Here is a 26,605-nt window from a genome sequence, read left to right as displayed (position 1 = left end):
CCCACCTCAGGGCAGCCCACACAGCTTCTGTGCCAACCCCCAGCTCTTCCTCTCCCCTTCAGTTCACTGAGAATCTTGGGGAGCACAGAGCTGACACACTCTGCCCCCAGACCTTCTCCTGCCTGACCGCTCCAGGCTCACCACCTTCCTACCCTCGCAGAGTGTTTTCCGAGCAAGGCCAAGGACTGTGGTGAGCGCACAGCATGGCACTTGCTGGGCCCACGGCCACCTCCCTGTCTTCGGGTCTTGCCTGGTCAGGCAGGAGGAAGCTGCCCGGGGTGGGGGCAGAGCAGGCCTCCAGGGAGGGTTGCAGGGGTCCAGCCCCAGGGATGGCCAAACTGGGCCACTTCCAAGCCTTCTCCCCAGGGAGACTGATTGCTATTTTGTGCCTTCCCTGTGGAGCACACACACACGCACAGGAGCAGGGAGCAGACACTGGGCGGCGAGAGGAACTCCCAGAAAGGCGAATTTCCCAAGCCCTGAATGAACCATCTGATGAGCTGAGGACACAGCCATGGCTCCCGTGACTGCCCCTGGTACCACCCCCCGGCTCCCAGGGACACACAGGGAGCTCCAGGTTGTGGCCCCAGAGGAGAAGTACATGCAAGGTGCTGGGTGCCTCATTCACGTGACTCCAGTTACCCTCTCCAGGTAGGAGTGACTCCCTGCACTGCATAATAGGAAAACAGGCCCAGAGAGAAAGCGACCTGCCGGAAGTCCCGCAGAGGGCAGAGTCTAGATCAGCCTCACAGAGGCGCGAGGGGGAGGGTGCTCCACCCTGCCAGCAGCGTCAAAGCTGGGGGAGGGGGAACAGCACAACAGACACACCCTCAGCTCATCGATGTAGGCCTGGTCCACCCAGCCCCCAGCCCTCCTGCCACCTGGGATCCTGCTCTGGGCTCCCAGGACTCTGAGCGACTGGGCCGTAACCAGGGCCCGGCTCACATCTACTCCTGGGTCCTGCCTGTGCCACGATGCCTGGGGTTCTTTGTGGCTCTCCGTGAGCTCCGCAGCAAAGCCGGGGGCTGTTCCTGCCTCCTCTCCCCAGCTTGCCTCAGCGTGCAGTACCCCCGTCAGCAAATGCCCGCTCACTGAACTTCAGGCGCCCCTCTTCCCCTCCCTCCTGAGATGCTGGGGTCACCGCTTCCGCACTGCCCACAGGCCTGGGGCTCCACGAGGTGGGTTGAGTCTGTCCCAAGGCAGGCCCATGTGGGTTCTTTCTGTCCAAAACTCCTGCCTCGGCTCAGGACCACCTCTGGCCTCCCAGCCTCCCCTCCTGAGGAGCCCCAAGGCCGGGGGCTGTGGGAACCGTGCCAAGTGCAGGCCCAGGTCTCCACAGGAGCTGACCTAGCACTGCCGCCGGGCCCCTGGGCTAACTCTGGGCAGCTGCTTCTCCACCCCCTTCCCTCTGCTCCCTTCAGAGGCCAGGGCCCCCATTCATTTGTCTCGTTAAGAGGCCTATAGAAACACATTTGTCCGCTCTGCGCTTCACTGCCCTGGTTGTCAATTCTCTGGGGCGCCCGCCCCACCTTCTGCAGCAGCTCTGGCCAGTCTGGCCACTTGCCTCTGGCGAGAAGTCTCCCAGGCTCAGCCCAAGCGTGGCCTCCACAGGGGGACAGATCCAAAAGTGTGTGCAGTTTAAGGCAGGCCTGAAGGAGAGACCCTGACTCCTGAGACACCCAGCCCAGGCTCCAGCCCCAAGGCCCCTGTCTGGGACAGAGCTCAAGGCATCTGAGCCCTACCCCCTCCCCAGCCTTGCTGAGGTGGGATTTCAGCTTCTTTAGCGGTTCTAACCTTCGTGACCTTGGTTTTGGGGTGTGCGTTTGGCCAAGCGGTTAAGAGGCTGGGTAGGATGCTTGCATCCCCCATTTGAGTACCTGGGTTCAATACCCAGCTCTGGCTCCCGACTCCTTCTTCCTGCAGATGTAGACCCTGGGAGGCAGCAGGTTTACTTTTAGTCTTAGGTCCCTGTTGCCCACATGGGAAGCCTAGGTTGAGTTCCAGGCTCCCAGCTTTGGCCTGGTTCAGCCCCGGCTTGTTGCAGGCATTTGGGGAGAGAACAGCAGATGGCTACTCTGTTTTCCCTTTGTCAAAAAAAAAAGACCCTGGTCTCTGGTCCCTAAGGAACCAGCATGGAGATTCCTGGACTGTGCTATATAAACTGCTCTACCTGGTCCCACCCACTCCATCTGGGGGTCCGGGCCTGCCCCATGCCCTCTTACCTACCACCATAGTCCCAGCCCTAAACTGGACAATGGCCCGAGCCCCTGCTGCACCAGAGTCAGCTGGGATACAGAGATCTGGCAGGGCCAGAGCTGTGCACATGGGGGACAGAGAAGAGGAGCCTGTGACCCAGGCTCCTGGAGGAAGAAGTGCCGGCTGCAGGGAGCAGGACCGGCCAGGTGAAGGGCGTGGGAGAGGAAGCAGGAGGTCTGGCCACGGGACAGCACGGGAGCGCCTGGGGAGGTCAGCGTGGCAGGGACGGCTGAGGGGGACAGAGCAGGAGGAGGCCACCTCCTGCTTGTCTGGGGGGTTGTTTTATTTATCTGTAAGGCAAAGAGAAGCAGAAAGAGAGAGACAGACAACAAAGAGAGAGAGCTCCCATCTGCTGGTTCATGCCCCAAATGCCTGCAACAGGGGGGCAGAAGACAGGGACCAGGGAGCTAGTCCAGGTCTCCCATGTGGGTGGCAGGACCCCAATTTCTTGAGCCATTACTGCTGCCTCCCCGAGTGCGTATCAGCAGGAAGCTGGAGTCAGAGCCGGGACTGAAGCCAGGAGCTCACCGTGGGATGCAGGTGTCTGCAAGGCTAAAGGCCCATGGAGGGCGAGGCTCAGAGACCTGATGATGCAGAGCCCGGAAGATCTGAGGGCAGCAAGGGAGGGGAATGAGAGAGTCTGAAGTGAGGAGCGGCACAGGGGGGTCTTCGTTCTGCGACGTGACTCTTACTCTGGAAGGGAGAACGGATTACGAGGGAAGAGACTGGAGGCAGAAAGCCATCAGGAGGCTGTTGCGTGCTCAAGCTCCAGCAAGAGCTGAGGGTGGAAAGAGAAGTGGATGCATTCCAAAGACATTCAGAAGGTAGAGCCGACAGAACGTGGTGTGGATCAGACGGGGTGCGGAGAGAGGGAGGAGGCCCAGGCTCCTGACTTGGGTGACCAGGTGGGCGGGGATGCCACTCACAGGAGAGTGAAACAGGGAGACCACCGGCTGGGGGGATGGGCCCGAGGGCACAGGCTGGGGGTGCTGGTGGTCAGGCCATCCTCCTCCTCTGCCCTGGCACTCCTGTGGGGAGGCCCTGAGGGTGCCAGGATGAGGGTGGGGGGCTTCTGGACAAGCCCCACCTCCTGGCCAACACCAGAGTCCCACCAGAGGAAGGCTGGTGCCCTAACCCTGTGCAGGCTCATCAGCCTGGAGACCACTCCCACCCTGACTAGGCCCCCCCAGCCCTGTTCCTGCATGTCAGCGCCCACCCCTTTCCTGGTGGGCACCTCAGGCTCCCCCCACCTCCCCCACCTTCTCTGCTACCCCTTCCCCTGGCCCTTCCAGCCCCACCTAGGCCACCCCCCACACTCTGGAGGACAAAGGGCGGTACTCCAGTCCCACCCTCCTCCAGGCTGGTTTCTGAATAATTAATGAGCCATTAGGAGAAAGAGCTCTGGTGGGGCAAGGGGAGGGAGCTGTGTCCAGACACTAAGCAGGGGGGAGGGGGTTGGAGGGAGTGGGGGTGTCCCTATGGTTTGCTGACCCCCCCTCCCCTTGGCCTTAGACCAACTCTGGGCTCTGGACAGGCTGGGAACAGTCCCTTCCCCCAGGGACCTGGGCTGCGACCTCGCCCCTCCCCCTCAGTCCTCCTATTGGCTCAGTCTGCCCCGAGCTCCGCCTCCTACCAGTAACCAAGCAGTGGTAACCATGGAGACAGGGCGGGCTGCGGCCAGTCTAGAAGTGCCAGGCAGGGGGAAGGGCAGCGGGAAAGGGACCAAAGTTCGGAGTTGGATCTGGGAAGGGGACCATTCCACCCACCGTCAACACACACACACACACACACACACGGAGGGGTGCTGGGCTTCAGCTCCTGCTGGCCAAGCACAGCCCCCTGCCCCCACCCCCGGCTAGTTTCCAGGGCTAAGGGGCTGGGGGGAGGGCGTGTTCTTTTGCCTTGAAGGTCCCCAGAGCCCTCCCTGGACCAGGGCACGCATTCCCCTGTGTGCTGCCTCCTCCCCTGTTCCCATGCAGAACACTGGAAGTGGTTCACGCTGTGCCTTCAGCACAGACTTGCCCTGGTGGACAGACCGCACGCCTGAGCATGTCATACAATGACCACACGACGCCAAGATGTCTCACCCCACCCCCGTGAAACAGGGTCACGCTGACACATGCCCCACCCTGCGGAGCTGAGGGGTGCGCACAGGCGCTGCACAGGTCGCTCCTAAGGCACAGCTGGGCCAGGCTACTCACAAGGGGGGGCTGTCTCCAAGGAGGGAGACAGTCTAGAGGGCCATCCAGTCCCCCTCTCTCCCCTGTGAGTGGTCCTGCCCCCATCCCAGGGGCCTCCTGGGAGGAATGCCACCTTTTGACCTGGGAGCTCTACACCTTGGGGTGTCATACTTACTGTCGCCATGGGCACCTGCCACCAAGCCAAGCATCACAAGTGCAGGCACCAGGGGTACCATCGTCCTCCCTGGGGCTGGCTCAGGGGCCATCCAGGGCTCTAGCTCCACAGTCAGCCACAGCGCAGGACAGTCAACCTGTATTGGAGAGAAGGGCGGAGTCAGTTCACTGGTATCTACCCGCCAGTGTTCCTCCAGTCCACGCATGCCACCGCAGGGCCCCCACTCATCCTCACTGACCATCCACAGCCCAGCGTGAGCAGACCCCCCCCTTAAACCGTGCAATGCTCACCCAGACCTCCTGATCCCTGAGACCACTCGGGCCCCTCCTGAATCCCCAGTGCCCACAAGGACAACTCATGAGAGGTACTGCAGGGGGACAGTGCCGGGGGCCTCCAGGTCATTCTCTAACCCAGGAGGTACAGGAACATTCCTTCCATGCTACACCTTGAGCCTCCGTCACCCCCATAAAGGGACAGAGCAATGGGGTCACAGACTGAACATAGACAAGACAGAGACAGGGAGCAGCGTGGTGCTGAGCAGACTCACACAGGCCAGGAACCCCAGGGTGCCCGGGGCATCCCCTTGCCCCTCCCCAGAGCACAGGCGAGTTAGCAAGAGCCGGCCCCCAGTATCAGAGGCTTGCAGCCAAAGCCACAACCCGTCAGGGCTCGCCAGGGCGTGCTCGCGCCAGGTTGTGGCTGTCCCGCCCAGCCACCCTCATCCTACCCAATTCCCATGGCACCTTCCAACCCCAAAGAGAAACCATGGGAGGCCTCAGTGGCCAAGACCGGGGGTGCTGGACCCTAAGCTTCGACTTCCACGCCTCCTCTACCCTTGCCCCAGCAGCCCGAGAGGATGGGGGGTGGGGGGGGAGTGAGCGGCAGGGAGCAAGACTGGAGGCGGCAGGCTCTGCCCTGAGACTGCGGGACGGCCTCTGGGCGCATGCTCACGGGCTCCTCAGCCCCAAGTGCCCTCTCCACGCGCAGGCACCTGTGTGAAGCCTTCAGCATGGCCACACCGTAAGCTGCAGACAGACTGCCATCACTCTCAGTCTCCCGGGCCTGCTCCTGAGGGCCTCGCTCTTACATCACCAGCCTGGGAACCACAGGGGATGCACAGTGCCCACCAGCTCTGCTCACATCTTGACTGGGGTAAGGGGTTGCCATACAGCCAATCCCTCCTTAACGCTCCGGAAACACAACACAACGGGGCATGACGTGGGAGTGAGTGACAGCAAACACAGCTGGGGGCCCTCAGCGGGACCCAGACTCTGGTGGGGGAGCTGTGACCAGACGCAGCTGGCCACTGGCCCACATGAGAAGAAAAATTGCAAGCTGACAGAGTAGGTGAACGGGAAGGGGCAAAGCTCAAAGGTAGCTCTGGTCCTCCCCGGAACTTGAACCCTTGTCTCCACTGGGACAATCAAAGGTCATGAGGTCAGAGGGCAGCAAGTGAGCGAAGCACAGGAGTCTGTGAAGTAGGCAGAGGCTGAACACACAGGTGAGAGAGTGGGAGGCGTCCCCTCTCCCAGGACCTTGCCAAAAATCTGAGACAGAAGCCGGGCAGCAAACGCAGAAAGGAAGAAGGGGCCGGGTGGGAGTCCAGCCCTGTGTCCACCAGACCAGGGGTTCTCAGTGATCCCGGAGCTCAGGTGGCTGGGACCAGGATGGGCTGCGTAGCCACGTGGGGACAGAGGTCACCTGTCACGAAGGCCCTGTATGGACCTGGGCATCATGGCCAACACTAGAATTCCAGTCCCCGGCAGACACCAGAGGGGAAACTCCCAGGCCAGGTTATCATAGTTGGGGCACGGCTCCCTCCTGTGGCCCCTGACATGGACCCAACAGTGCGGCACGCCAAGGCCGGCAGCACGCCAAGGCCGGCGGCACTGCGGAGTGTGGCAACACAAAGGCCCTGAGGTTAACTCCAGGCAGGGGACCCCTCAGGGCAACAGCAGAGGGAAACAGGCCCCAGCCCGAGGGCCATGGGGGCAAATTTCTGCAGATGAACATCAAGGGATGACGCCAGAGAGGCCATGTGGGTGGACAAGCACAGCACAGTCATGGCACGAGCCCCCCAGCACACCCTGGCAAAGGCCGTGCCTGAGCCGGGTGCAGAGGGCTGCAGCTCCCCAGCACATTCCCACAGAGCTGCTACTCCCCGCTGCAGACACCCTGCTGGGGGCGGGGGGGGGGGGCAGTCCCAGGCACTGACGTTAAAAGGTGCGAATCCTCAGCCTAGCCCTCAAGTAATTCCTGCACCACACATCTACATCGTGGGCCATGGTAGCATAGTGGGCAAAGCCACCGCCTGTGACTCTGGCAAACCATAAGGACGCCGGTTCGTGTCCTGCCTGCTCTGTTTCCGACCCAGCTCCCCCTGGGAAAAGTGGCCCAAAGAAGCTCGTGGCTCCTGGCTTTGGCCTGGCCTGGCACTAGCCATTGAGGCCATCTGGGGAGTGAACTAGAGGATGGAAGATCTGTCTCTCCCTCTCTCTCTGTAACTCTTTCAAAATAAATAAATAAACTTAAAAAATAGCCACATGGCACAACCTTGGGTGAAACTGACCGTGGGAGTGACGGATTCTGGGCCGCTAGCCCCACCCCCAGAGTGACCCTTACTAGGGACTCTGGGGACCCCTGTATATCTGGGTTGGGGTGCTCAAGACACAATGGAAAAGCTGAGAACGGAGACTGTCTCCTGGCAGTGCAGGGCCACAGGCACCCATGAGGATGAGCAGACGCGGACCCACACACACTGGTGGGGAACCACCCTGGCAACTGCACAGCCACGGAGCCAGGGCCTCTCCTCGCCGGCTCCTGGCATGGGCAATCTGCCTCCCGCCCCAGACACTGGGCACAAAGCCCGCCCCGAGTGTCAGGCGGTTCAGGCCACTCCCAACCCTAGAGCCTTCCTCTTCAGAGCACAGCGGCCTGGAGCCCCAGGCCTGGCCTCAGGTGTGTACGCTGGCCCTGTTCCACCTGGCTCTCAGGGCCACCTGTGGGGAGGAAGGGCTGCCTTAAGCCTGACTACACTGCAGAGACCCCGTGACCCCAGGCCAGCAGTGCTCTGGGCAGGGTGTCCCCTCAGCCAGCACGGTTGGGGGCGTCCAGGCTATCGACAGACAACCGAGATACAAAGGAGGCCTGGATGCCTGGGCACTTGCGCTGTCTCTGAGCTGGGGCAGGAAAGCCACGGCTTCCAGCACGGGATGCCAGAGTCTGGCTGCGGGCAGGGTCTCCCCACGCAGAACGGCTCTCTCTGTCCTTTCTCCTCCACGCCAGAGCGAAGCTGCCAACTGCCCTTTCTTGGGAGGCATTGTCCTTTATTCTCCAATTTTGTCCTTGGTGCTCAAATGTCCTCTCTTGGATGAAACGACGGGATGGCCGGGAGCAGTTGTTTTTTTAATAATGTCCTTACTTGGCAAAATAAAAAAAAAAAACCTGCCAACCCCGGGTCTGGCCCCTGAGCCCTTTTGCAAACTGGACTGGTTTGTGAAACCAGAGAGCCTGGGAATCACCGCTTGCAGGGAGAAGCAAGCGGCAGGCACCACACCAAGCCACAGGACTTGCATACAAGCGTCATGGAAAACACGCGTTATAGAGGCAGTGCCGCTGCCACGCGGCCCACCCGAACCACCCCTGCTGGCCTCAGAGTGGGGCTGAGGGACGGGTGACACCAGAGAGGTGTGTGTGTGTGTGTGTGGGGGTATTCCCTGGCTGGAGAGCAGCTGAGATCACCCTCCAGACCCCCTCATGAATATACACAGATTGGTTGTTTCCCTCGGGCTCACGCTATTATTCACAAATATTAATTAGTCTCCAAATACCACCTGTTCCTAAACCTCCCATCCCCTCTGCTTCCCCAGGCCAGGACCCTGGCTCCCAGGAGGCACAGGCAGGAGGGGTATCGGGGGCCCCACAGAGCAGCCGGCCGAGGGGCAAGGCCAGTGCTCGGGCCATGTGGAGCGTCTACCAGGCAGGGAGTGTGGGAGCTGCTCATCTTGTAACCCGCCGGCAGCTACCCGAGCCCCTTTGTCATGTCCTGGACAGTTCACCGCGTGGCACTGCAGTAGCGGCCGCGGAGACGGAAGCAGGCCTTGTTACACTTGGGAAGGGAAAACCAACATGTTTCCAGCTCTCACCAGGCCGACCGCGGGATTATGACGGGAATAAATCACACTCTCAGCCAGGACCCCTGCCCCAGGGAAGGAGGCGGCTGGCGGAAGGGGGCCGGGACGGCCTGCCCTCCTCCAGTCAATTGGCTAGAGCCAGCACGCAGAGCTGGAACAGATGATTTCGGGGCTCCCCCTGCCTCCAGCAGCCCTCCGCTTCCCTGCCTCCTGGGAAGTGGAGATCAGGAGTGTCCCTGGGTCTCTGGGGATGGCCAACAGTCCCATAGGGGCCTGGGTACAGGGGCAGAAGGTCAACAGGACCAGCAGGGGCTCCTTCGCACTCCCAAGCCTCCAGTTTTCTTTCTGGGGGGGAGGATGCAGGTCCCCCGGGAGTGACGCTGCCTTGAGCCTCTGCACTTCTCAATCAATCCAGTCTTCTGGATCAGAAACGAGGCCCTTCTCCTGTCCCTGCCACTTGCCCAGCCCCACACAGGCTCCCTCACCAGTCCTCCCCAAATCCCAAGGTTGCTTCAGCACCGGGAAGGCAGCAAGAGGAGGTGCACACCAAAGGGTCTCAACCCAGGGTGACTCTGCTCCCCAGCTGACATGGGACAACACTTGGAGACATTTTTGATCGTCACTACAACAGTAAAGCGCTGCCTGGTCTCTGAGATGCCCACGGTGCAGAGCTCGGGGAGCTCCCCTGCTAATTTAGCCTAGGAGCTGAGCTGGGCCCACCTTCGAATCCAGTCCCATATGAGCACCAAGGCAGCCCCAACCTGGCTCCACCCTTTGTAGCAGGCTCGGGATCTCAGAGCACCTTCCCTGCCGCCCCACACCAGCCCCAGCCGTGCTCCAGAAGCCGGCCCTGCAGCACCCGCGACCTGCACCCTTCCACATACGCCATCAGCAAGCAGCCTCCCCAGAGGACACAGAGCTCCACTTCCAGACACCTTTTCTGGTGGGAACAGGCTGTCGGCTAGGTCAGACCCATCATCTGAAGATGGACAGGTAAAGGGACACAGGGCACTCCAGCTCCCCATCTGACTTTTCAACCTATGACCCAACCCTTTGCAGCTGACCCCTCTACATAACCCAGTGCCCACGTCACAGGGACAGGGCCCAACCCCCAGCACGCACTCAGGACATGCTCATCCCCTCCACCCCCTGCCCTGCTGTGGCTTGGGTCTGGCTCATCTCTTCCATGGCCTTCGTCTTTCAGCCAGAAGAACTGAACTGTCTAGCGGGCAGAATGATAAACAAAGCAGTCATGGAATCTACTTCCAGGGAGCTCAGAGAGAGAACAGACCCCTGGAGCCCTCAGCTCAGGATGGTCCAACCAGAATCCAGTATCCCCAGGGCTAGTGTTGCGGTGTTGAGCAGGTTAAGCCACCACTTGCAACACTGGCATCCTGTTTAGGAGAGCTGGTTCAAGTCCTGGATGCTCTGCTTCCAATCCAGCTTCCTGCTAATGTGCCTGGGAGGTAGTAGGTGGTAGCTGAAGGACTTGTGCCCCTGGCCATCCATGTAGGAGACCAGGATGGTAAAGTCCTGGCTTTTGTGACCATTTGGGAAGGAAACTAGCAGATAGGTTCCTAGTCTCAGGGCCAGGATCTCCAGTCTCGGAGCCAGGCCTGCCACCCCCTCCCCAATCCTTCCACGTCCTACACACCCAGCTTGCCCGTAAGTCTGAATCCGCCCTATTTCAGTGGCGGCCACCACCATGCAGTAAAACTTCATCACCTCCTGCCCCTTCTTGGGGCTTCCTTCTTCCAGTCACTCCTTGCCAACACGCCCAGTGCACAAACCAACACCACTTTCAGTTCACAGAAATGCACCTCTGACCATGCCCATCACACACCCTCTGTTTGCCATTTGAGCCCTCAGACAACGTACCAAGAGTGAACAGAGAGATGGCCAAACGGACACAAACGCAGTCACTGCTTCTCTGGCTAGCCGCCCTCCATCCCTCTGCAGCGTCCCCAGGAGAATCTAATCTTTAGGCTGACACCCAAGGGCCGTGGTGCTGACTCTCCAGCCTCACTCCCTGCAACTCCAGCCCACCCACTCTGTGCTTCTGATAGAGAGAAAGGAGAAGCGGACCTCGAAGAGACCAGGAGGGAAGTGCCACAGGCCTTGTGGGTGGCACCCTGCTCCTTCCACCACAACTTCCAGTCAACAGCACAGCCTTTTCTACAGAAGCGTGGTGAGGGGAGAAGCAGACGGATGCTGGTGTAGGTCCCAGGACATCACCGGAAGCCTATTTCGCACCCACGGCAGCTGACCGTACGGCAATCACCTCCCACAGCCACGGTCAGAAACCCAGCACCACACTTGACACCCCCCCTCCCTCCTGCCCCACGTGCACTCCGCCTCCGCAAACAGCACTCAGATTCCTTGGCTCCGTTCTTATCACCGCTCTTCCGGCAGCTCTCGACCCCCGGCACGCTGCATCATGTCACGGCCCTGACGACAACCCTTCTGTGGCTCTCCACGGGGCCCGCATGAAATCCAAGCTGTGCAGCCCTGCTCCGGGCCACAGCTCGGGGCACACTCACCGGGGGTCTTTGTTGTCACTCTTGCTGGACACTCAGCACGGAGGGCAGGGCGCGAGGGCCTCCGCTCCTTCCTGGGCAGAGAGGAGAGGCTGCAAAAGCATCAAGAAAGCTCTTCACGGCAGAGCAGGGACTGACACAGACAGACAACCGAAAGTCACTGTTCATGCAGAGAAACCTAAGCAGGTTATAGAACTGTCGGGGGGGGGCAAGACCAGCCCCGTTCAGTAAAACGCCTGTCTTTTCACTTCACTCCCCTCGCTCTCTCACTCATTCCATACTCCTTGAGCACCTACTACGTGCTGGGCATCCTCCCAGGCAAAGAGCCGTGCGCACACAGACCAAGTGCTGGACTTCTGCGGTGGAATGCGTACCCCAGCTCCTCAGCCTGATCCCAGGGCCAGGCAGACTCGGCCCCATCCGTCTCTGTAGCCCCAGCTGCCCACGCTCTCCTCCCACAAAAACTTTCTCTTCTCGTCTTCAGACATGCCCGACTTCCTCCCTCCCGCCTCCCAGCTCTGCCCGCGTGGTGTGCCGCTGCTTGGACTGGGCTCCCCGTGCTTTTCCTGCCAATCACCCTTGGGATCTCGGCTCCAATGGCACTTTCCCAGGAAAGCCTTCCGTGATGTCCCAGACACCAGGCCTGTACCTTGGAGCTGTGACAACAAACGTGATTATCAATTTGTATCTGTCAACGGTCGCCGAATCACTCAACCTGGGGGAGAACACACGCTGTGCCTGCCTGGCTCAGTGCCGCATCCCTGTCGCCCCGCAGACAGTCTGGCACACAGTAGGTGCTCAGCCAACACATACTGAATAAAGGGATGAATCCACGAGTGAGTTCAAAGAAAACTGCTCAGCCTAGAGAAACACGCCCCGGCGTACGTGCCAGCTTCCAAAGAAGCCTCAGGAGCAATATTTATTTTTGACTTTCTGCTTCTCTATAATTTTTAAAATGAAGGTGTGCCCCTGCAGGCCTCCTCTGCCAGCGCACAGCGCGACAGGGCCAGCCCCTTCCTCCTGGAACCATTACTGGGCTCTCAGCGGCGAGGACACTGTCCTGAGTGGGGGCAGGGCCCAGCCACACCCATACCATCTCAGTCCCACCTCCAGGCAGCTCTGTCACACGGCTCCACTGGTCCCCGCTGGCTGCAGGCTAGCTCAGCCCCCACACGCATGGCCACCCCCAGCCCACACAGGAGAGGAGAGGCATTGGCACCGGTGCTGGGAGCGTCCTCACCTCTGCACTTGGGCACGGCTCTCTGGAGACTGACCACGAGCGCCAGCACAGGGGTGTCCTCAGTGACTCGGAAGGCCATGCCGAGTGACCCAACCAGGCCCTGCTCACCCCGGCTTCACTGCTGCCAGCCCCAGGGCCTCAGGATGCCCACGCTTCCCTCACCGGCCCACGTTCCCAGGGACCCCTGCTCCCAGCACACGGGCTGCCAGGCGGGTCTGGCCAGACTAACCAGCTTCCACGTCCCAAACTCAAGGGCCTATTTGACTGACACCGCCCACCAGGCCTCACAGAGCCTGACAGGACGCTGCCGGCCTCAGAGTTGCTCAGGGATCCTCGGCACTGGAGCAGGCTCCATTCAGGATGGGGAAGGTCCCCCCAAGCTGTGGCCACACCCAGGGCCACATTAGCAGCTTTGGTCTCATGCTTCAAGACTGAGACAGGCGCTACCTCAAGCAGTAGCCACACCTGGAAAGAGGTGTGTATCCCAAATGGACAGAAGGCCGGTCCAAGAACAGACTCAACACTCTGGGGCCTTGCACCTGCTAAGAGGCTGAGGTACACAGAACAGCACCTTGAACCATATCAGTCCAGGATCAAACTGGCCCCAAACAGACAAGATGGGCAATCAAATTGCCCTTCAGATTCCCAAGAGTAAGCAGCTCCCCAACTACTCCGGACTCCCATTGGCAACCAAGACCACAAATACACCCCCAGGCTAACACCTCACACAGAGGCTGGCTGGTACAGCATCCAAATCGGATCATACCCAGGGCCGGCACTGTGGCGCACAGGGTTGACCCCCTGCTTGCAACGCCAGCATCCCACACTGGGGTACTGGTTCAAGTTCTGGTTGCTTGGCTTCCAACCCAGCTTCCTGCTAATGTGACTGGGAAAGCAGAAGATGGCCCAAGTACTTGCATCCCTGCCACCCACATGGGAGACGGGCATGGAGTTCCTGACTTCAGCCTGGCCCAGATGTGGCTGTTTGCACCTGGGGGAGTGAACCAGCAGATAGAAGATCTCTCTCTGTCTCTCTCTTTCTCTTTATTGCTCTGCCACTCAAAAATATCAATAAATGAATCTTTGAGATTATTTATTTATTTGAGAAATAGAGTTACAGACAGAGAGAGGAAAAGTTACATATATAGAAAGATCGTCCATCCACTGGTTCACTCCCCAGATGGCCTCAATGGCCAGTGCTGGGCCAGGCCAAAGCCAAGAACTTCATCCATGTCTCCCATGCGGGTACAGGAGCCCAAGCACTTAGGTCATCTTCCACTGCTTTCCCAGACCATCAGCAAGGAGCTAGATCAGAAGAGGAGCAGCCAGGACTCAAATCGGTGCCCAAAGGGAATGCTGGCACCACAGGCGGAGGCTTAACCTACTATGCCATAGTGTCTACCCCTATAAGTAAATCTTTAAAAAAAAAAAAAAAAAAGCAATCATACCAGTTAGCAGCCAGAAAGGCCTCAGTAGGGATGAAGTTGGCAGCCATGTCCAGGATTGGGTGTAAAACCCTCGCACCAACCAGGGACCAGCCCTCCCTAGCGAGTTCTTTGTCATCTGCCAGGGAGGAAACTCAGCTGGCAGCAAGACCAGGAGCAAGGCCGGCGCCGCGGCTCACTAGGCTAATCCTCCGCCTTGTGGCACTGGCACACCGGGTTCTAGTCCCCATTGGGGCGCCGGATTCTATCCCGGTGGCCCCTCTTCCAGGCCAGCTCTCTGCTATGGCCCGGGAAGGCAGTGGAGGATGGCCCAAGTCCTTGGGCCCTGCACCCGCATGGGAGGCCAAGAGAAGCACCTGGCTCCTGGCTTCGGATCAGCAAGATGCGCCGGCTGCAGCGGCCATTGGAGGGTGAACCAATGGCAAAAAGGAAGACCTTTCTCTCTGTCTCTCTCACTATCCACTCTGCCTGTCCGAAAAAAAAAAAAAAAAAGACCAGGAACAAGTAGAAATCTAGAGGACACCAGACGCCGCTGCCCCTGCGGCTGCACCAGGAACAGTCTCCAGCAGCAGCCGCTAAAACACTACTAAGGAGCTGACAGTTCCCAGACCCAGAGGTCAGGGACACAGAGCTGGCGCCTCTGGATCCTAGAGGCAAACACTGGAAGAAAGAACCATGGGAGACGCCCAGGGCCCAGGTAGGGTGAGGGGAAATGGGCAACTAAACTCTGCAAGGTTGCCCCCCTTAGCATTCCTTTCCTGGGATGGTGCTGTGGCGTAGTGCGTTAAATAGTTGCCTGAGACGCCGGCAGCCCATATGGGCACCATCCCAAGTGGGCAGCGGTTCAAGTCCCAGCTGCTCCACTTCCGATCCAGCTCCCTGCTAATGTGCCTGGGAAAAGCAGTGGAAGATGGTCCAATTGCTTTGACCTCTGCACCCACGAGGGAGACCTAGAGGAAGCTCCTGGATCCAGGGCAGCCCAGCTCCCGACCCTGCAGCCATGTGGGGAGAGATCTCTTTATCACACACTCGCTCTAATTCTGCCTCTGAAATAAATAAATCCTTAAAAAAATTTACCTTCCTTCCACCCCCCAACACGAGTTCTGTTCTGCCAGGCTTCACCTCTGCTCTTCTCAGGCTCACCTGAGGGTCAATCCACCTGAGCAACACACACACCCCATTCACGGCGCTGACCACGGGGCGCTTGGCCACCTTTGCTGAACTCCCCAAAGGTTCAGAACCGCAGCTGCTTCAGGCAGGCGGATGCCCTCCAACAGTGCCAACGTATAGTTTTTTAAAGGCGACCTGGGGACAGGAGGTATTGCAGCACAGCCACTACTGGGACGGCCACAGGCCCTATCAGAGTGCCTCCTTCAAGCGCAGGCTACTCTGCTTCTCACCCAGCTTCCTGCTGGTGTGCCTGGGGAAGGGCAGATGGTGGTTCAAGTACTCGAGGTCCTGCCACCCATGCCAGAGACCAGGATGGAGTTCCTGAGTCCTGGCTTTGGCTTGGCTCAGCCCTGCTGTGGCAGGCATTTGGGGAGTGAATAGAACCACATCACTCTGCCTTTCAAATAAACAAAGGAATAAATATTTAAAAAACAAAAGCAATCCGGAGTGATTTTCTGGGGGTGGGTTCACACCACTCCTGTTGATCACAGTCAGCCTAACAGCTGCCATCAGTTAGCTACCAGTAGCCATGAGAGCCCAGGCCCTGTCCTAAGCACTGCTAAGTACATACAGTTTAATCCTGGAAACAACTCCGGGAATTGTGCAATTTTATGATACCCATTTGACAAATGAAGAAACTGATTCAGAGATGCTGAACAAGCTGCTCAAGGTCACGCTGCCACTTAGGACAGTCCAGGCTCAGCAGTCCAGAGCCAGAACTTGAGGTGAGCTCTTAGCCACTGCCTGAGCTGAGCGGTCTCCTGACGATCGCCGCTCCCTGTTCACCCAGACAACTCCTGGTTCTCTTTCTGGAGCCCTGAGTTGTCTCCCAAGCTCCAGATCCTCATACCAACCCCCTTCTGAATTCCTCCGCTCTCCCCCGGCCGCCTCCAGCCCAGGGAACCTCAAATCCCCAAGTACTGCAGAGGCTGCATGGCCAACTATGGGCATTTCCACCTCTCCATGTGCCCGGCACAGTGAACTTCGGGGGCTCCGTCCAGGCGCCCCCAGGAACCTGGACCCTTTCCTCGCCCCCACATCCAATCATCCGTGCCGGCAAACGTGCCGCTGCCATGCCCTGACCTACTGCACCCTCCTGCTCACTGAGCATCCTGCCGCCATGGTTCCCTGCACCGCACAGTCACCCTCTGGAACCATTACGCTCCACGGCGCTGTGTCGGCGTGTCTCCCCTCCGTGTTCTCAAAGACACAGCTAAATCACAGGCCAGGCGAGGCCCTTGGTGACCTGCTGTACCTCTGCACACTCCACAAGTGACACCTTCACGTCTACTCACACTATCTCTCTACCTACAGCGCCCTTTCTCCCTTCTTCAACCGGCAAATTCCTATTTATCTTTCCAAACCCAGTCCAGAGCCCCTTCTTGGTCTCAACTCTCCCTGACCTCTGAACTCTCCCCAGCCTCACACTGAACCCCCTGGGCTTTCTAACCACAGCTCAGAGCTGCAGTTGCTTTTGGTGAGCGGACACCTCGCCGCTGACAGTCCCACCGGAAGCGAGGCAGCCGGCTGGGAGCGCCTAGCTCGGTGTCTGGCACACAGACAGCAATCAATAGTAGGCTACAGAATTCCTTCTGCATCCATGAGGCGACTCCTACTGCTGACGCTGCATGGCTGCACCGTACCCCCAGCTTCTCACAAGAGCCCTGGCACCCCGCCTGGGGGGGATCAGCTGCTCCATTTCATGGGGGACGAAACTGAGTTCTCGTGGAAAGCAGAGGAGCCGTGGTGGGCATCACAGGCTCTACCGCAGGAGCCTCAAGATGGGAAAAAGAGGGGGCAAATCACCAAGTTCCGCATTTGGTTGCGCATCAACACAAATCCCAAGGAAAGACCTCGCTGTGGTCTCCCCAGCAGAAGTACAGACTACCCTCCTTCTTGCAAAGCTCCGTGCGCCACCCCAACCAGGGTGCACGCAAGGCTGCACAGGGGGGAGGCCAGTGGCCGCGAGAGAGGAAGGAAGGAATTATGTGAAAACAATTTCCTGAATGAAGGGAGATGCGGGCTACTGGAAGAGACAGCACAACCAAGAAGACATTTCCAGGGCTAAGAGGGAAAGTGCGAGCAGGACTGAGTCGGCGTGTGCACACATGTGCTGTGGAGTGTGCAAGCGTGCTGGATTGCTGAGCACTGGCTGGCGTGCAGGCCCAAGCGTGCAAGAGCAAGGCCAAGCAGGCAAGTGAATGTGGGGTGAGGGGGTGAGCAGAGTGTGGGACAGGTGGGAGGGGCAGGAGTGTGCACAGTGTGTGGCCCAGGGAAGGGCTCAACTCGGGGAGTTACACCTGCTCCCTCCTGAAGCCCCAGGCTCATTCATACAATCAGTAAAGTAAAAACAGGGATTTCCACGCTCCCTGAAGCAAGAGTTAACATGGAGCCAAGCCCAGAATTACCAGGACTCCCCTCTGGACCCCACCTGCTCCCTGAGGCTGCCAGAGGCTCCCTGAGAGGACCCCTTCCCGACCAGCACCCGCTGCACAGCTCCCCAGGCTCCCCTGACCCCCCCAGCCCCGGGCACGCTTCTGGATTCGCCAGCCAGATGATCTGGCACAGGGTCCCTTTGGATCCGGGCCCTGGTCCCTTCAGAAGCCAAGGTGGGGCCGCAGCCCCCAGCATCCCAGGCCGGGCCCTGCTGCTCCCTCCGGGGGAATCCAGAGAGCCCCCCCCATCTCCCAGCTCAGACAGGTTGTACTCCCCACCCCCCTCAGGCTGCTGCACTGGGGCCCAGCACTGGGGAGGGGGTTGTTGAAATGGGGAGAGAGGCCAGGCCCTCCCCGGCTCAGGCTCAGGGGCGGAAGAACCTGAGGGGCAGCATTCCATGGGCATGGGGGAGGGGACCCCGCAGAGGGGGTGTGGGGCGCCAAGAGGGCTGAACACCTGGGGAGGAAAACACGGAGACGCAGCGGGGAGAAGGCAGCGAGGGACGGGGAGCCCCAGCCAGAGGGAACACGGAGACCGCGGGGAGGAACACGGGCACCCCGGGAGGGAGCACACGGAGACCGCGGGAGGGGAACACGGGCACCCCGGGAGAGGCCCTGGGGCTGCAGGGCTGGAACTGGAGAGCAGGGACACACGGAGGCAAACAGGAAGAAGCCGAGACCGAGACGTGGGCCCGGCGACTGGGGACCGGCACGCTGGCACGGGACGGGACGCGGGGTGGCGACGGAGTGAACTTTCGGAGCGGGTCCGAGTGGACACGTCCTCCCGGGACAGGCCGCTCCAGGGCCTTCAGGGCGCAGCCTCGGGGTGGGGGTGGGTGCAGCCCGCCCGAGCCTCTCGCCGGCCCGCGCTAGCGACCAGGGAGTGGGGGGCTCCGAACTCGCACCCGGCACATCCCGGGACCGCACGTGCGCCGGGGCCGCGAGCGAACCGGGAGCGCGTCGGCTGCGGATCCCCCGCCGGCTGGGAGGGGGCGCCGGTGCGGCGGGGGCGGGGGCGGGGGCGCGGCCTGGACCCGCCCGGAGTTGGGGGGGTGGGAAGCCGAGGGCCGCCCCCGGAGCGCGTCCGCCCAGAAGCGGGGCGGCGGGGCGGCAGGGCGGGGGGGGGGGCGAGGCGGGATCAGCGAGGGGGCGCAAAAATGCAAACGGCAAACTTTGCACTGGGGGGGCGCGGGCTGCGGTTCAGGTGCGGCGGGGAGCGAGCGGGCGAGCCGGCGGCGGGGGGAGGGGGGGCGCGTCCGCCGCGGGGTAAAGGCGGGGAGGAGCCGCCAGGCTGGGCCGGGGTGGGGGGGCTTGCCGAGGCTGCGGGCGCGGCAGGTGGGGGCGCGGCCCGGCCTAAGCGGCGCCCCCAACCCCCCCGGGACCGCCCCCGGCTCCGCTGGGTGGACGCGGGGGAAGGGCGGGGAGAGTGGGAAAGGAACGGGCGCGGAGGGGACTGGAGGGGAGCCCCGGGGGTCACTCACCGCCTATCCAGGGGCCGTCGGTCCGCATGTCCCCCCCCAACGCTGCCGAGGCCGCCGCTCCCGCTCCTCTGCCGCCGCCGCGGGCACCTGGTCCCGCTCCCGCCACCGCCACCGGAGCTGGAGCCGAAGCCCGAGCCGGAGCCCGAGCCGGAGCCGCCGCCTCTGCCGCCGCCGCCGCTCCCGCGCCAGCTCCAGCCGCGCGCCCCCGCCCGCGCCCGCGCCCGCGCCCCTGCCCCTGCCGTGCGCGTCCCCGGCACCGCCCCTCCCCTCGTGCGCTCGCGCTGGTGGAGCCGCGGAGCCGGGTAGGCCTAGCCAGAGCACAACCCAGCCGCACGTCTAAGCCGACCGGAGCCCCAGCGTGGGGCCGGAGCCCCAGCGGTGAGCGCCAACAGATCTCAGCTCCACGAAGTGCAGCTCCTACTAGTGGCTCCCGAGCCTCGGAAGGACCTGATGGTGCCGTGAGAGCCCATTTCCTACCCGTGCAGATCTGAGACTGATACTGGGCCCACACCCACCCCGAACCCCGATACTGACTGCAGCCCCCCAAATCTGTCCCCGAGTGGACACGAGTAGTCATTCTGTTCTGGACCCCTGTATTATAATGCCCCCAAATACCAATTCCGGCCCTCAACCCTTTTACAACTGCTGCCCACCCTAACCTTGATCATAACACTGGCGCCATCCCTGGTGGTCAGTGGACTCCAGTACCCTCTAAGGGCCAGTAGCCACCTTCTGCTGAGCCCCAACCCTTCCACAAAACTCCATTCCCGGCACACTCTCTGTTCACATTCGCAGTTCAGAGTTGAGATTGAGTAACTGGAAAAGGGGCCCCAGCACAGAAACGGACCTTGAACCCCACCCACCGTTGAGCCCAGTGAGGACCCCCACCTGATCCAGCCCTTGGTGAGACCCCTCACAAGCTCCCTTCCTGCCCGCTCTCCCTCCACTCTTCTGATCTGGTGTCAGCCTTAACCAGACGCTACCGGGTATCTATGCCATTTCTGGCAGGTATAAATTGGCCCTTGAATTCCAAACCAGATATTAGCCTCAATAGTGAGTCTCTGACATCTCACACGAACGCAAATGCGTTTATAAATTTGTGGGCTACACCCTTAGCCCACCTGAAGATTTATGCCACAGTCCTAATGCCCATGGGGACTGGTGAGCTCCAATGGTGACACCAAAGCTCCTGCCTCCAGGTCCCTCCCCCAGAGCCACACCAGCCCCTTCCTGTAGCCCACTCACCCCACCCCCAGTGTGGTCATGTGAGGGGTGCGGGAGGATTCCCAGTCTCCTTGGGGTCTCTCTGATACCCCTGGGGGTTTGGAGTCGGGGAGGAATAAACGAGATTTGGAGGTTGTTGGAGTCACAGTGGTGACGTAAAGGGGAAGCCTGCACTAGGGCTTATGGATGTGAGCACCAAGTTCTGATGAACACCTAATTCACTGCCTGCTTTGGTCGCGGACTTGGATTCAGAAACGGTGCGCGTGCGCCCCCTGGTGTGTGACGAGAGGATGGCTCCAGCGATTCCGGGCAGAGGATTCCTTCCAGATGACAAACGGGTCAAAAATGAGTGTCTCGGTCAGTGGTTTTACGCCCCTTGGTAATTTTGGAATACTGCGGGGGGAGGTATTGCAGCGCTCGTGCATTTTTTGGCATTTTTGCTTCTGTTTCAGAACTTTGAGGGTTCGGCTCCACCCCCAGTTTTTAAAAAGTGTAATCTTCAGCCAATTATGTCCGTGCGTTGCTGACTTAGGAAAAGTCTTTCCACTTGGCGCCCCTGGCCTACACTCCCACACCGGCTACTCTTTCTCCAGTTCTTTTCTAGGGCTCTGCCTTAGGCCTCCCCTTTTTCCTGCTGAGCTGCCTTTTCTTGGGCCGATTCGCCCACCAGCAGCCATGTCTCTGTCTACAGTCTGGGCCTCTCGTCTGAACCCCAGGTCCATGTAACCGAGACAGAGTTCTGCACTCACTCCCCCCGCCCCGGGGCTGCTCCCCCTCCCTGTCCCCCATTTCTTGCAATGCCTGGACCGGAAGTGCCAAGTCTTTCTCTCCTGCGGATCCGTCTGCTCCTTGGTGGTCAGTCCTGCAGAGGCTGGAGACCACGTGGCTCCGTGAGAGACACGCACAGAGAAGGGAACAGATTCTGACTTTGAGGTTCTGGGCCACACAAAACCAGCCTGCTCGCAGAATCTGCTGTGCATGGTGATGGGGTAACGCCCCATGAGACGTGCTCTACCTCGTGTGGCCCCTTGGCACCAGCTGCACCTATTTAGAGCCGTCCCCAAGGCCCTGGTCACCCCTGTCTGTAGCCATGTCTGCTCACAGATGTGGGCCCCTTGAAGGCAAGACAGCTGTGTCTGCCCCATCTGCTGTTAGCCCCGGGCTGGCGCAGGGGCCTGCCAGGCAATGGGCGCTTGCCACCTACAGGACAGATAGCTTCCCCCTCCACATTCAAGAGACCATCAGACAGAAATGCCCAGGTGAGAGCAGGGCTCCCTGGCCACGCCTTAGAGAGCATCCTGACCTCAGGTTGTGGGTCTGGCCTGTGCTGGAAGTGGGGCTGCTGGTGGGTGCTGGCCTGTGTGCCCGCTCGCCTGGCCTCAGTGGGTTTGGCAATCCTGTTCCCTCTGCCCGGCGCTGTGGCCTAGGAGACAGAACTCAGTGGGCAGGAGCCAGCAGCCCTGCGATGGAAGTCAGCAGACCCTCTCCCTGCTGAGCTGACCGGGCTCTTGCTTCAAACCCCAGGGGGACACGGGTCCTCAGACTCTCCAGCCATGGGTCTCCAGCACCTAGCTTGCCCATCTTTGGTCCCGTATGTGGCCAAGTGTTTGCTAAGACAGGGCAGGGGGATGCCTCTGGGAGGCCTGCCCGGCTCTCAGCAGGCACAGCACCTGCAAGCAGACACAAGCCAAGGGAATAAGCCAGAGGCCAGGCCGCAGGGCCACAGGACAAGGACCTCAGGTGGCCAGGCCCGGGAGGGTGTGAACACGCCTGAAGGAGCAGAGCCACAGCTCTGTCCAGATGGCCAGACTCCGAGCGCTAGGTCCGTGTGGGGCCGCCCTGCCGCCCTCCCTGATCCTGTGCCTGGCGGGCAGGGATGTCCTTGTGCTCATGTGTGAAGGCCGAGTGGCACCACGTGGCAGCTCTGTGTCTGCTGTGCCCGGGCCCCAGGGCGCCGGGTGCGGGGAGAGCAGCTGTCAGCTCCCACTCACTGTTCACTCTCGGGCCAGGGCCTGGGCCCCTGGACACTGTCCTCAAACTCATGCCGTCAGTCCCTCTCTTCATCTCACAGTTGTTTTAAATCAAATTATGTTCAGCTGAAGTCTCCGCCCCCCCACCCCCATCAGCAGATCACCCTTTCACTGAAGCTCCGTTCACCTCGCCCCAGCTGGCCGAGAGCTCCAGGGGCTGCACGGCCACGGGGGTGGTCAGTCTGAGGGCCACTGCCTTGTGGGGAAAGGCACAAGTATTCTGAGGCCACTGTTTCTGCTGCAGACATCACCTTGGCCTGCAGCTGTGAGGCCTCACCTGGGCAGCCTGGTGCTCCTGGCCCCGGCTCTTACAAGTGGGGCCCTGCCCCAGGCCCCCGAGAGCCACAGCTCTGTCTTGGGTGTGGCTGGTCACCCCCAGCCCCTTTCTAGAGAGAGGAGCGGAAGGGAGAAGGCCCGTCCTCCATGGAAAGCCAGTGCCCCAAGGCAAGGGATGGTCGCCTTCTTGGAGACACCAGGACCCCCAAACAGCCCGTGTGCCTCCTGGGGTACGGGGTGGGGGACGAGGCCCAGGCCTTAGAGCACAAAATCCTGGCTGATGCCTCCCGTCCCTTCCTGGTGGGATCCGGAGTCACATCACTGCGTGGTGACCTCACCTCGTGCTCCTCTGAGAAAGCAGGAGCCATTGCGAAGGACTGCCCCGTGTCCCCTACCAAATTCACACCCCATGCACACCTGCTCCTTCCCATGCCCCCCTCCCTGCCGTCTAGCGGACGGTGCCCCCAGCCCCTTCTCGGGAGGCTCCGGCTCCTCCGGGGCCCTGCTCTCTGCTCCTGTGCTGTCTGCTGCATCTCCTGTACTGTGTCGTCGTCACCTGTTCAGTCACAGCCACGCATCCCGGGTCCTCACCAAAGACCCCCTGCATTGAACCCAGGCCCCCTCCGGACGGGGACAGGCTGGGATGTTTCTCTGCTGTCTTCCACGACAGCCCCAGGAGCAGTCTCTAGACGCTGCCTGCGCCCCGCCACCTCCTGCTCCCGTCCGGCTCCCAGGAGCAACACTGCACTGAAATCGCGCTGCATGCGACACTGTCCGCCTTCGTTGTCCTGAGCCCAGTGGCCACACCTCTGTGGCCAGCTTAGCGGACCCGGCAGCTGCCTTGGCTGCCTCCTGCCGCCAGCCTGGGCAACTTCAGCACCACGCGGCCAGCCGGCCCGTTGTCCTCCTGGCCACAAGGGCCTTCTCCTACAGGCCACCTGTGCCCTCCCCCGCACCCCACCCACTGAACCCTGACCTCATCCCAGACTGCACGTGTCTGCTCCTGCCCCCCACCCCCACCCCGCCGTTGTCCTACTCCGTGAAGAGGGCCCGGCCTCACCAGTCTTTCTGCTGTTGGTGGTCTCCTTTCTTCCCTTTGCTCCCTGTCCTTAGATGGCAAGACCCACATTAAAAAAAATCTTTTATTTATTTTTATTTATTTGAAAGGCAGAGCAATGAAAGGGTCTTCCATCCGCTGGTTCACTCCCCAGATGGCCACAATGGCCGGAGCTGCGCCGATCTGACGCCAGGAGCCAGGAGCTTCTTCCTGGTCTCCCACGTGGGTGCAGGGGCCGAAGGACTTGGGCCATCCTCCAGTGCTTTCCCAGGCCACAGCAGAGAGCTGGATCAGAAGTGGAGCGGCTGGGACTTGAACCAGTGCCCATGTGGGATGCCGGCACTGCAGGCGGCGGCTTTACCGGCTACACCACAGCACCGTCCCCTCCCTAGCAGCTTTCTTCATGGAGCAGTCCAGTCTGCCACTGTGGCAGTCGTGTTCATGTGGCCCAGCGTGCAGTGTGTCTGGCTTTTATAACTTACCCGATTCCCCAGAGATGGATGCTATGATCTCCATGTCTCGGAATCTGAGAGCCGTTTCGTTCAGAGTTCATCTTAGCAGACCTTCTGGTCACCACAGTCTTAAAACCCAGTCCCTTGGGCTCTTCTGACCCTATTCTCTTCGGCTCAGTCTCCTGGGCAGGGGCCTTCCCCCTTCCTCACCAGTCTACGCTCCAGTTCCCATGCCCCTTCCCCACTCACTGTGGACCCCTCCCTAGCGACCTCATCCATGCCCGCAGATTCAGTTACCATCCATCTGTGGGTGAGTGGCCCGAGTGGCCCCAGCCTGGGGGGCCTCCTGACCAAGAGGCGCCTCACCAGCTGTCAGCCAAAGTCCCCTCTTCAGTGCACGTGGCTCCAGTGTGGCCAAGACCTGAATGGTGATGTCCACTCCTGACACCTGTGCAGTGTCCCCTGTCTCAGTAAGTGGCTCCGTTGTCCAGGTGATGGATCAGCCAGGATCCTGGCAGCCATCACCAAGTCCTGCTAATTTCACCTCCAAGACCCTCTCTCATCTACCCGCTCTCTTCAGCTCCACTGGTAACCCAGTGGCCCGGGCCACGCCTAGAGCTTGACGAGGGCGCCTAACTGATGTCGCTGCCTCAGCTCTGCCCCTCTGTAGCCTCATCTCTGTGCTGCAGCCTTGAGTGGCATCACGTCTGCCCCATTCAAACTTTCTAATGACTTCCCATTGGTCCTAGCCAAAGAACCAACCCCTCCTGGTGTGCGAAGCGCCCTCTCGTGGCCTGCTTCCTAGCCCCGCGCAGTGTCACACTCCCCTCTGCTCAGTGTTCTCAGCTACACCAGGGTCCCTTCTGGTCCTCAGACGCACTGTCTCTCCACGCTTGCAGCTACCAGGCCTTTGCACATTCTTCCCAGAAGACTTGCCCGGGCCCTTCACCCTTTAGATCATTCTTCACTCTCGGCTCAAGTGTCCCTTTCTTGGGGCAGCCTTTGCTGACCCTTGGTCAGGATCAGGGTTGGTTGTTAGCCGTTCTCGCAGAGCCTTGTCGCTTTCTGCCCAAACATTCATTCCTTTCTGCTTCGTAGTGTACAGTTAATTGGTTAATGCCTGTTTTCCCATATCATTCATTCAACAGCTCGCTCTCTCTCTCTGTTTGAAAGTCAGAGTCAAAGAGGGGGGGGGGAGAGACACAGAGAGTGGCCTTCATCTGTTGGTTTATTCCTCAAATGGTCGCAATGGCCAGGGCTGGGTCAGGCCAAAGCCAGGAGCCAGCAGCTTCTTCTGGGTCTCCCATGTGGGTTCAGGGGCCCAAGCACTTGGGCTACCTTCTGCTGCTTTCCTAGGTGCATTAGCAGGGAGCTGGATCAGAAGTGGAGCAGCCAGGACTCGAACCAATGCCCACATGGAATGCCAGCACCGCAGGCGGCGGCTTAACCTGCTATGCCACAAAGCTGGCTCAACAGCTATCTCTTAAACGCCATAAGGCACTCAGTGACTGCTGGAAAAAATGCCAGCTGCTGCTTCCTTCAGTGTGTGGAGGCCAAGGAAATCCGAGGACCCCAGAAAGGAGGCAGGAGAGGTGCCCAGGAAGGAAAGAGAGAGACTCCCTGTCCTTGGCTCCTCCTGTTGCACCGGGAGCTCTTTCTTCTCCCTGGCATTTGCGCGGCCAGCTCCTTCGCATTTGTTCCTGGCTGTCTGAGGCTCCCCAGGAGCAGCCCCACGAATGCTGTGTTAAGGACGTGTCCCCGGGGGGGTGGGGGGAGCACGAAGGAGCAGAACGGGAAAGGGAGGCGGCGGCCCGGGCTGTGATTTCAGCAGAGTTCGCCTGACTCCTCGGAGCTGGCCCCACCTGGTCAAGGGAGTGGGAGCCTGCACGACTCCTAACCTGCGGGACATTTCTCGGGGCCACACGTGGGGGTGACAGTGGGTGGCCTTTCCAGCACGTGGACAGTGGCACTGGTGTCAAGGGCAGTCACCCAAAGAGAACCACAGCACCATCTGCTGGAGGGACAGTGCTCTGCAAGTGGTGGTGGGGTGTCTACCTCCCACCCCCTCACCAGAAGCCGTGAAAAGGGCTCTGAGGAGTCTGCCCCCTCTCACAGAGGCCTCTGTTGATTGCTCTGTGCAACATGATTCTGCCATGTACTCCCTTAAAAAAAAAGATTTATTTATTTGAAAGGCAGAGTTACAGAGAGACAGAGATGGGGAGGGGTGTCTTCCATCCATTGGTTCACTCCCCAAATGGCTGTTACGTCTGGAGCTGGGCCGATCTGAAGCCAGGAGCCAGGCGCTTCTTCCTGCTCTCCCACATGGGTGCAGAGCCTAAGCACTTGGGCCATCTTCCACTGCTTTCCCAGGCCATAGCAGAGAGCTGGATCGGAAGTGGAACAGCTGGGACATGAACTGGCGCCCATATGGGATGCGTATGGTAGCTTTATACCACAGCGCTGGCCCTGGCATCCCTTTTTCAGTTTTTATTTTTTAAAGAGAGAGAGAACACA

General features: G+C 60.3%; 1 protein-coding gene across 5 annotated transcripts in view; it reads right to left on the bottom strand.

Moving 5' to 3' along the window:
* Positions 1-19,189, bottom strand: part of PTPRF (protein tyrosine phosphatase receptor type F) — an 84,276-nt gene extending 65,087 nt beyond the window's left edge. For 2 of the 5 annotated variants that reach the window (XM_062191119.1, XM_062191118.1), the window contains exons 1-2: positions 19,053-19,188; positions 4,612-4,747 (exon numbers count right to left, since the gene is read on the bottom strand). In XM_062191119.1, coding sequence (XP_062047103.1) covers positions 4,612-4,702 — 91 coding nt within the window. In that variant the 5' untranslated portion in view covers positions 4,703-4,747; positions 19,053-19,188. Of the gene's footprint in view, positions 1-4,611; positions 4,748-11,284; positions 11,362-19,052 lie in introns of those variants that run through there. The other 3 variants (XM_062191115.1, XM_062191120.1, XM_062191117.1) reach the window with 3 other exon arrangements.
* Between the last annotated feature and the right edge of the window lie 7,416 nt (positions 19,190-26,605).

The sequence above is a fragment of the Lepus europaeus genome, chromosome 5 (assembly GCF_033115175.1).
Source record: "Lepus europaeus isolate LE1 chromosome 5, mLepTim1.pri, whole genome shotgun sequence".
Classification (NCBI taxonomy): domain Eukaryota; kingdom Metazoa; phylum Chordata; class Mammalia; order Lagomorpha; family Leporidae; genus Lepus; species Lepus europaeus.
Note: the sequence above shows the minus strand (reverse complement) of the source record. Positions and strands in the feature narration are given on the sequence as shown.